Below are 10,048 nucleotides of genomic sequence, written 5' to 3' on the forward strand. Positions count from 1 at the left end.
CGCCAGAGACGCAAAGATCTGCGAGAGCTACAGGCAGAGGGAGGCAACTCCCCTTCTCCCCACACCCCACCCAGCACTGCAGCCCAGAGGAGACCGTGTCTGCGCCTCCCCGGAGCCAGCGAGCCTGTTCTCAGACAGCCTGGGAATGTAGGCCTATCTTGGGTTTCCACATTTGGGTCCCCACACTGGGCAGGATTTCTAGGCATCCAGCAGGTGGCACTGCCATCAGAGCTAAGAGCAGCCAGGGGTCCTTGGAGCAGCCTGGCTGCCCTGGCTGAGGCCCAGCTGGGCCTGAGCACTCAGGACAGGCGCCAGGCAGGCTCCTTCCTGCAATCCCCACTGTCAAGGCACTGGGCCTTCCAACTCTAATAGGCCAGGGGCTCGGGGTTGCAACTGTCCCATCCTTCCCCCTGCACCCTGGGGCTGCCTGGGGTGAAGGTGACAGGTGGGGGAGGCAGGTGGAGAATTGGGCCAGTGAGCTCATGACAAAAGCGCCTAGCAGGGCGGGGGTGGTGGCCCTGGTATATAAAGCCCCTGGGGCCTGCCGAGCGGGTTGCAACGGCACCATGGCAGACTCTGAGGAGGTGCAGCGGGCCACAGCGCTTATTGAGGAGCGGCTGGCACAGGAGGAGGAGAATGAGGTAGGGCTGAGGTGGGGGGCCAAGGGGGTTCTGGGGACACCCAGCTCTGCTGTGAAGGGAAGGCAGGACCCGGCTGCCATACCTGGCAGGAAGGAAGACAGGTGTCCCCAAGGGCCCAGTTGGTGCTATTCCAGGGTGCTCCTGAGAGGGCGTTGTTGGTAGTGGGAAATGAAGGCTTTAGCCCCCAGATCTTGAGAGACAAGTGGTGAGCCAAGCTGGGTTCCCCGAGACCCTGTCTGCTCACTTGGGCCTTGAGAAGACGGGCTAAGCTACACAGAGCAGGACAGCCAGGATGTGGCCTGGGAGTGCGGGGCCCCGAGATCCCCCAGCTGCTGGGTGGGAGGCTGGGACAAAAGAAACTCCAGTGTTTGGTCCCTGAAGAAGGATAAAGACTGGGAGCAGAGTGAGGAAGGGATGCTGGCAAAGGAAACATGGGTTTTCTAGGACCATCAGCCACACCAGGGGAGGCCTCTGAGCACAGAGGCTCTGGACAGTTGCATTTTCTGTGGAATAAAGAAGGGAGGAAGGTGTGGGCTGGTCCCACTGTTCATTTGATGGAAACGAATACTTGACCTGGGGTTTCTCTGCCAAGCGCTGATGCTGGGAGGAATGAGGGGCTCAGTAAGGTCAGCCCCTGCCTCTCCCTCACCAACCCTGTGTTCATTTTAGCTGACATTTGTCAGGCGCACAGTCAACTCAGAAATTGTTGGCAGAGTGGAGACAGGGTGAAATAGAGGTGTGACTCAGAATGAAGGAGCACAGAACGTGGGTGATCACGTTGACCACGGACCCTCTTGAGGACTTCTCTGCGGACAGGAGGGCACTGAGTCAGGCCTTCAGGGATGGCGAGTGGTGATCAGGATGGGGAGGGTATTCCAAGCTAAGGAAACCGCAGGTGCTAATTTCTAGGTGTGGAAATGTGACGTCAGGAGGGAGTCTGGCAATAGGGGCTGAGGCTGGGAAGGCAGGCAGGGCACAAACCAGCAGGCAAGGGCCACATGAAAGATCCTCCATGGCAGTGGGAAGCCACTGCATGTTGTTGAGTGAGGCACAATGGTGCCATCTGACCTGTTTTAGGAAGGCATCTCTGACAGCCCTGAGAAAAACTTGGAGGGGGAGAGACTAGCCCTACCAGGAATGGGAGGGAGGAGATAAATTCGTTTAGAGGTTGTGTGTGTGTGTGTGTGTGCACTCAGCCGCTCAGTCATGTCTGTTTCTTTGAGACCCCATGGACTGTTGCCCACCAGGCTCCTCTGTCCATGGAATTTCCCAGGCAGGAATACTGGAGTGGGTTGCCATTTCCTCCTCCAGGGGATCTTCCCAAGCCAGGAATTGAACCTGGGTCTCCAGCATCTCCTATAGACCTCATTCATAAAAGGAAAAGTGAATGGGAGTGAGGAAGAGGGGAGGGTCAGGACTCCGGTGGAAGAAGACACAAGGCCTAGGGAAGGGAGGGCAGGTTTGTCTTACAAGAGCTTGGACTGACCCACTGAGTCCCAGTCGGGGCATCCCTGGATCTCCAGGAATGCCATTTCTCACTCCCCCAAGGGCATGAGCACCAGGGCCAGGCAGGTGAGTCATGCTGCTGGACCATTTCTGGAATGCTGCCACTGGACACAGAGATCTTCAGCAAGAGGACAGGGAGCAGTCCTCATCCATTCATTCATCCAATAAATATAGCGGCAAAGCTGTCAGGACTGTGCGTGCCCACAGAGCCAGCCTTGCCACCAGTGCCTCCTCTGTGCCAGCCACTGTGCTACAAGTGGGCGGGCATGCTCTCATTTCATCTATGCAACCACCTATGAAGTAAGGCGGGAGTTTTGTAGTGTTGTGTTTCATCGACGAGCATCCAATTCAGGAAACATTTCTTGAGCACCTGCTGCATGCCAGTCCAGAGAGGCAAATCCGAAGCGAGGGGCTCTGCAGTCTGAGTAAGGCATGGGTGAGCAGTAGAGACCCAGTTGTTCCCACCAGGCCCCAGCCCAGCAGCATTCTTAGAGGAGAGCTTCATGTCCAGCCTGCACCCCTTTCTTGGGGTGGGTGGGGAAGGAGGACCTCGGACACCAGCCCAAGGACTGGGGCTCTTCGATGGGGACTTTACTGGGCTAGGTCATCACTGAAGACTTGGAGTGTGCAGAGCTGATGAGCCTGCCTGCCATCATCCATGAACTCATTCATTCATTTACTCTCCAAAAACTTGCTGAGCACCTACTATGTGCTAGCCTCTGTCACAGGTGCTAGGGTTGCCAAGATGATGAAGACCAACCCATCCTCTAGATGCTTCAGGGGCTGGCCAAGATCCCACATGCAGTAGTAGCTGAAGCTCTAGGCAATCCCTCGTCCCCTGGTAAAGATGCAGTGTTTCAAGCGAGGCCAGTCCTGGGGCGACCTCAAACCATGTATACTTCATATGGAAGGGAGGCGCCAGTGGACTACAGAACATCTGGAAAAAAAGCCCTGGAAAATCAGCCCTCAAATAACCCTTGAAGAGTATAACCCTTGGAGTGCAAAAGGCAGCTGAGAACTCTGGAAGAGGGAGTCATTCCTCCCCAGCTGCCACCTGGACTCAGCACCCTCCAGCCTGAGTGAATATCCTGGCAAGGTGGGGACTTCAGAGATAGGGGGCCCGCGCTTCATAAAGAGTGTTTTCCTTTAGAACAGAGGAGGAGGTGATAAGGAAGTAGTCCAGGCAAGTAAGAGCTACAAATGGGGAGGAGACCTTGACAGAGTTTCCACCCTGTATTATTACAATGAGAAGGTTAATACTTGGGGGCTTCCCTGGTGGCTCAGATGGTAAAGAATCCACCTGCTATGCAGGAGACTCGGGTTCGATCCCTGGGTCAGGAAGATTCCCTGGAGAAGGGAATCAGTATTCTTGCCTGGAGAATCCCACGGACAGAGGAGCCTGGCAGGCTACAGTCCACAGGGTCACGAAGAGTCAGATATGACTGAGCAGCTAACACACACCCAAGGTTAATGCTTAGAGTTCACTTCAAGCTGAGAGCTGGAGAGCTGCAGGTCCTACCCCTCAGATATCCTGAGAGCAACAGTTTCCGTGCCCTAGGATTTCACAGATCAGTAAAACCTGAGGGCAAGAAGTGGGTAGCTGACAGAGTTCCCAAAGTTTTACATTGTCAAATAAGCCCATTAAAAAATACTCATCATTTATCACAGTTATTTTATCAAAGTGAATTTTAAATGTCCCTAAACCTAACCCCCCAATAAATATTATAATAATATTGAATATATTTAATTTCATGAAAACGCATTCTGCTAGCCCTTAATCCTATTTTGCTGGAGACCCAGGGCGGTCAATAGGCAGGTGTGTGAACTGGAGTTGGGGTTGAGGCTGAGTTGGGGAGCCCAGCTCTGAGGTGGGGAGCGCAGCTCTGACCTGGGCCTCTCCTGGACCAGACAGGAGTGGAGCAGGTGAAGGGCTGTGAGGTCACACAGGAGGAAGACTTCTGGGGGTGTCCTTGAATTAGTTGTGGGGGAGGCTGTCAGGTCCCCTAGGCACAGCAGGCAGATCCCAGAACCTGTCCTCTCCCTGGTTCCCCAGAAACTCCGAGGAACCACCCATCAGAAGTTGCCCATGGAGATGCTGGTGTTGGAGGATGAGAAGCACCATAGGCCTGAGAGTCCGTCCTTACAAAAGGTTAAGGTAAGTGCTCGGAGAAGCCAGTGTCCTCCCTCAGCAGAGAGGCCAGGCAGTTACAGTCTTGCTCCTCCTAATAAAGTCCATGAACCTGCAGCTCAGCACCGCAGGGAGGTGTGAGCGATGCAGCCTCCTGGCCCCACCCCACACTTGGAAGGGGAATATGCCACCCCCAAATATATCACTTTGGTATTCTGATTATTTTAAAAAGTCTTTTGAGAAAAAGCCAGGGCAAGAAGAAATACACTGACCTTCCTTTGCTCCCCAGAAAGCAGGAGATAAATCTCCCATGTGAAGTTACCCTTCCTCTATCAGGAAAGTAGAGAGCTTCCTTATCACCAAATATCAGGAATTCAGGGCTGAGAAGGCTGTATAAACAAAACTTGTTTCTTCACTAATTAGCTCCTCCAAATCCAAACGCCTTTGTCTTTTCAGTGCTTCACGAATGTATTGTTTCCTCGCCTAAAAGGTATAAAAGCTGCCTGCTTCAGTCACTTCTTGAAGTCTCATATTTTTATGGACTACCATACACATGAAATTAAATTTGTTTCTCCTATTAATCAGTCTCACATCAATTTAATTATTCCACCAGCCAAAGAACTTAGAAGTGAAAAAGGGCAGGGGTGGTGGTGGTAAAGTCTTCCTCTGCACACCTGCTGAGTCAGAATCTGCAGGTGTCCAGGATCCCAGGGGATCACTTTGGAAGCGGCAGTGATGAGGCTGCCATACAACAGGGCGTGTGGTAATAGGATGCGGGGAGGCTGTGTGTGCTGATAGGAGAGATCTCTATGCTGCTCACAGAAAAGCAGTTTCCAGACCACAACGTGGAGGGTGATCCTGTCGGAAAGGGCATCAGCTGAGCTGTGATAGAAGTTACCTCTGGGAGAGAAGGGCTTTCGTGTTTCTGTATTATTTTTATGACTAGAGAGAGGGGTGGAGGGAGGGAGAGAGGCGGAGAATTGCACGGAAAGATGAGATTCAGGAGCCGGTTCTGGAGGCCTGGGCTAAGAACTGCCCTTGAGATTTCCTCATCAACCCCCCAACCTATGTGAAGCCTTGAAACTGGGCAACTCCCAGCCAGCCCCCTCAGGCCTGCCTGGTCCCTCGATCTGAGGCATCTGTGTCAGTTTCATTGGCTTCACCTAGTCCTGGGCGGCAGAGTTAGATCTGGATTCTTTCTTCCTTGAGAGGAGCTCCCTGTCCTCCACCTCCGGTTCAGCTCAGAGGTCCCCAAGCCCCACACTCCGTGCCCCAGTGTGGAGTTGATGGGCTATCCCCACGCAGGGCCAAGAGCGCGTGCGGAAGACATCTCTAGACCTGCGGAGGGAGATCATCGACGTGGGCGGCATCCAGAACCTCATCCAGCTGCGCAAAATACGCAAGCAGAAGAAACGGGAAGCCCTGGCCGCCTCCCAGGAGCCACCTCCAGAGCCGGAGGAGATTGTAAGTGTTCCAGGGAGGACACTTGTGTGGAAAAGGGGAGCCGGTGAAGGGGAGGATGGTGCGGATCACCTCGGGGCGGCCCCCCCATGACTGCATTCACGCCCTCCAGACGGGCCCTGTGGACGAGGAGACATTCCTGAAAGCTGCGGTGGAGGGGAAGATGAAGGTCATCGAGAAGTTCCTGGCGGATGGAGGTTCCCCTGACACCTGCGATCAGGTGATGTTCTTTCCGGGCCCTGCACCTGTACCAGCCTGCTCTTAGAGCTGCGCCTTGTGAATTGAGAACAGGCATCGGTGTCCTTTGAGAGGGGCCCCCTCAGAAGATTTGGGATGCCCTCTTCCCTTCCCCACACAAGTCTCTAAGGAGACGCTTTCCAGCTTGAACCACCTCCAGAGTAATACATACCTGGATATTTAGGGGGAAAAGAGGAGGGAATCAAATACAGAGTTGAAGACCAGGAGAAATGGGCTGGAATCCCACCTGCACCATGCCCTGGTTCAGCTTGTGTGCTTGGGGGGCAGTGAGAAGGTCCCCAGTGCATAGGAGGCCTCCAAGGCTGGTCCCACAGAGCATGAAGGAGCTGGCAGAATGTGGACAGAATCAGGCTGGGATAAGCCCTGGTCTCAGCCTGGGTGGATGATGAGGACAGGCTGGGGCCCTGACTGTTTCTCTGGGGACAGTTTCGCCGTACTGCCCTGCACCGAGCTTCCCTGGAGGGCCACATGGAGATCCTTGAGAAGCTTCTGGAGAGTGGGGCCACTGTGGATTTCCAGGACCGGGTGAGCAAGAGGGCAGGTGTTGTGTGAGGGGCAGGAGGTAGGTCCAGCACCAATAGACTCCCTGTCCCTGCAGCCCTCCCACCTGGGACATAAACAAACTGCCTCGGGGCCAGGCCCCACCGCCAGTGTGTTGTGTGAACTTGTGTGAGCACCACCTCCTCCGCAAGCCTTGTCTGTAAATCTGGCCTGGACTAATGGACCCGCCGAGGGCTCTCCGGCTCTTCTCCACCCACTGCCCAGCCACTGGAGTGTCACTGTCCTTCCCCGGACCTCTCCCCTGGATATCTCCCTGCCCTCTTGGCTGGGGTCCTTTCCCCGAGGGCACGCTCTTCCTTGAAGCTCTGCAATGAGGCTCCATCCTTCCTTCCTAGCTGGACTGCACAGCCATGCACTGGGCCTGTCGTGGGGGCCACTTGGAGGTGGTGAGACTCCTGCAGAGCCGAGGAGCAGACAGCAATGTGCGGGATAAGGTGAGGCAATAATGCTCACAGATGTCGGGGTGGCAGAGTGGAGGGGAGGGAAGCAGAGGGCAGAAAAGCAGAAAGCAGGTGGCTAGTGAGCTAGTTTGGTTTCTGGGGTGCCTCAGAGCCTGGGGATAGGTCTTGCCATCGGCAGCAAATCCTTGGAGACCACCATCTGGGAATGGGAGCAGGAAGAGCAGAGGAAATCCACTATCTTGGTGACTTTAGGACCATGCAAAAGATGCAGGATTTGTTCACCCCTGCAGTCATTCATTATCCTTCTGTTTGTCCAGCCAGCCAGCCAGCCAGCCAGCCAGCCAGCCACGGATTCATTCATCTGTTCACTTTCTTATCCATCCACCGTTTTGAATTCACTCAATCCTTTGTATATAACCTTGAACAAGTGATGGCCTCTGAGCCTGTGTTGCTCATCTATGAAACATCTTTGCAGAGTTCTTATATGTATTGGATGGGGAAATGTATGTCACATAGTTATTTATTTAACACAAGACTGATGTTTTGTAAGCTTTTGCTGTGTATGTCACGTAGTCATCTCTTGATAAATGGCATCTATTATAATTGTTTAAAAGGGCAGAGGAGGGAGCAGTTGCTCACATCTGAGTGAGAGGGGAATCATAGAAGGCATCCCAGAAGAGGTGGCAGGTAATGCCTTAGAGTTAGACCATCAGATAGGATGATGGGAAATTACAGAGCTCCCTCCCCCTTCTTGGGAGAAGGCTGGAGTTGACAGCCCCTCCACCCTCAGAGGCACACCAGAGCCCAGGTCCCTTCAGCCAGCATGTCTGCTTCCTCCCACCCAGCTGCTGAGCACCCCCCTGCATGTGGCAGTCCGGACGGGGCAGGTGGAGATTGTGGAACATTTTCTATCCCTGGGCCTGGACATCAACGCCAAAGACAGAGTGAGTGTCTGGGTTCCCTCCCCAGCCCTGCAGGGGTTCCCTGTGCCCCCCGAGCGCTCCCTGTGCCCCCCGAGCGCTCCCTGTGCCCTGCGGGCTCCCGCATGCTCCAGAGGACTCCCTGTGCCCCCAGCGTTCCCTGTGCCCCTGAGCGCTCCCTGTGCCCCCAGTGCTCCCTGTGCCCCGAGGGCTCCTGCGTGCTCCCGTGGACCATGCTGAGTGTCACATTGGTTCTAGGAAGGGGACAGTGCCCTGCATGACGCTGTGAGGCTCAATCGCTACAAAATCATCAAACTGCTGCTCCTGCATGGGGCTGACATGATGAGCAAGAACCTGGTAAGTTCCCTCCTTCCCTGATTCAGTAAACAGGGTGCACTGGTTTCCCAAACCCTGTCCCAGGCACTCGGAGGAAGGACAGAACTGAGCAAGACTTGGCCGGCCTGCTCTCGAGACACTGTCACAGTGGAGGGCTTCTCCGGGCCCCTGGGGATTGGGGCCCCCCTCAGCTTCCCAACTCTCTATGCTTTTCTACATCCAGAAAATCTAAGTGCAGAAAACAGCCAGGAGGGTAAGAGGACTTCCCAAAGCCCCCCGCCCCCCCGAATAGAACACAGGGCGTCCTAAAGTCCAGGCTCAGGGAGGCCAGAGTTGTGGAGAAACAGAGCTGAAAGGAACCTAAGCACTTGGTACAATCATTCCTAGCACCCTGTATTGGCTCCTGTGGTCCCCTAGTTTCTTTAGGATCCTATGTCCCCTCGTCCAAGCTCTTCTCTGGGACCTAGAGCAATCACAAAAGGGAGGAGAATTGAGTAAGGGGGCATCATGACTCAAGAAAGGCTGGCAGGAGGGGGCACAGTGCAACATAGGGGTAGGAGATTAAGAGGTACCAACTATTATGTATAAAATAAGCTACAAGGATATATTTGCAACAAGGGAATATAACCACTATTTTATAATAACTATAAGTGGGGTATAACCTTTAAAATTGTGAATCACAATATTGTACACCTGTAACTTATGTAATATTTTACATCAACTATACTTCATTAAAAAAAAAAAAAAGAAGCTAGCTCTATGAAAGAAAAGAGGAAGGTTGAGGGGATGGTGGGAAAATCAGGAAGATGAGGGGAAGGTGTAAATGAGGACTTAACCTGGGCATTACTCACATTTTGAAATGGAAATTTTCCATTGTGGAGGGAGTCCTGTGCATTATAGGATGTTTGAGCAGCATCCCTGGCCTCTACTCAAGATGCCAGAAGTACCCCCGACCCCCAAGTTGTCATAACTAAAGATGCCTCCAGACATTGCCAGTTGCTCCCAGCTGGAGGCCACAGGTATAGATGAAGCACCTTTCTGGGACAGACTTCTCAACAATGACCAGATCTCCTCTTGGTTCCCCCAGGCAGGAAAGACCCCCACGGACCTGGTGCAGCTGTGGCAAGCCGACACCCGGCACGCTCTGGAGAACCCTGAGCCGGGGTCAGAGCAGAATGGACTGGAGGGGTCCACTGAGAGTGGGCGGGAGACCCCCCAGCCTGTGGCAGCTGAGTAAACGCCTGTCCCAGCCTACCAGGCACCTGGCCTGTTCCCCTGCATACAGCCTGAGGGTCATAAAAATGGCCGTCAGAGCTGAGGACACCATTCCTCTGCATACACCCCAGGAGCACCCACAAGCTACTGAAATTAAAAAAAAAAAAAAAAGTCATTTTTGCTATGTGTGATATTTGTTCTATTTGTGCCTGAAATATTTAGAAATGAAGGAAGACTGGGAGCAAGGATGGGCGCAGGCGAGAGGGGAACTTGCAGCCTTTCCACCCTCCTACCCGAGGCCTCTCCTTGCCTCTTCCCTCTCACCCCACTTCCTAAGACCCAGCGTGGATCAGCTGTGCAATGCACTCTTTCTGGGTCCCCCTCATGGTGACAGCTTTCCAGTGGGGCTGTGTTGGCCCAGCGCAGGCCTGTCATGTGGCAGGCTCGGCAGGAGGAGCTTGGCAGGGGTGTGGGGCAGGCAAGGGGCGGCAGATCCCAGGCAGCTTCTCATCCCGCTGGCAGCACCTCCCACAGGGCCGGGCCGGGCTCAGCCAGTCAGCTCAGCCAACCTCGAAACTGCCAAGCAGAAGACAGGAAGCCAGCCTGGCTCCTGGCTTTGGG

General features: G+C 54.1%; 1 protein-coding gene across 2 annotated transcripts; it reads left to right on the forward strand.

Moving 5' to 3' along the window:
• Window positions 1–413: 413 nt before the first annotated feature.
• ANKRD2 (ankyrin repeat domain 2) lies at window positions 414–9,449 on the forward strand. Of its 2 annotated transcripts, XM_068961644.1 has the most exons (9): window positions 414–641; window positions 4,201–4,302; window positions 5,581–5,739; window positions 5,849–5,956; window positions 6,421–6,519; window positions 6,891–6,989; window positions 7,802–7,900; window positions 8,135–8,233; window positions 9,300–9,449. In XM_068961644.1, exons 1-9 carry the CDS (start codon window positions 483–485, stop codon window positions 9,447–9,449), a joined length of 1,074 nt encoding a protein of 357 aa, XP_068817745.1. In that variant the 5' UTR covers window positions 414–482. The 2 variants fall into 2 exon arrangements, with proteins under 2 accessions (XP_068817745.1, XP_068817744.1); XM_068961643.1 differs by lacking the exon at window positions 7,802–7,900 and having other exon boundaries at window positions 483–641.
• The last annotated feature ends 599 nt before the right edge of the window (window positions 9,450–10,048 follow it).

The sequence above is a fragment of the Capricornis sumatraensis genome, chromosome 23 (genome assembly GCF_032405125.1).
Source record: "Capricornis sumatraensis isolate serow.1 chromosome 23, serow.2, whole genome shotgun sequence".
Taxonomy (NCBI): Eukaryota; Metazoa; Chordata; class Mammalia; order Artiodactyla; family Bovidae; genus Capricornis; species Capricornis sumatraensis.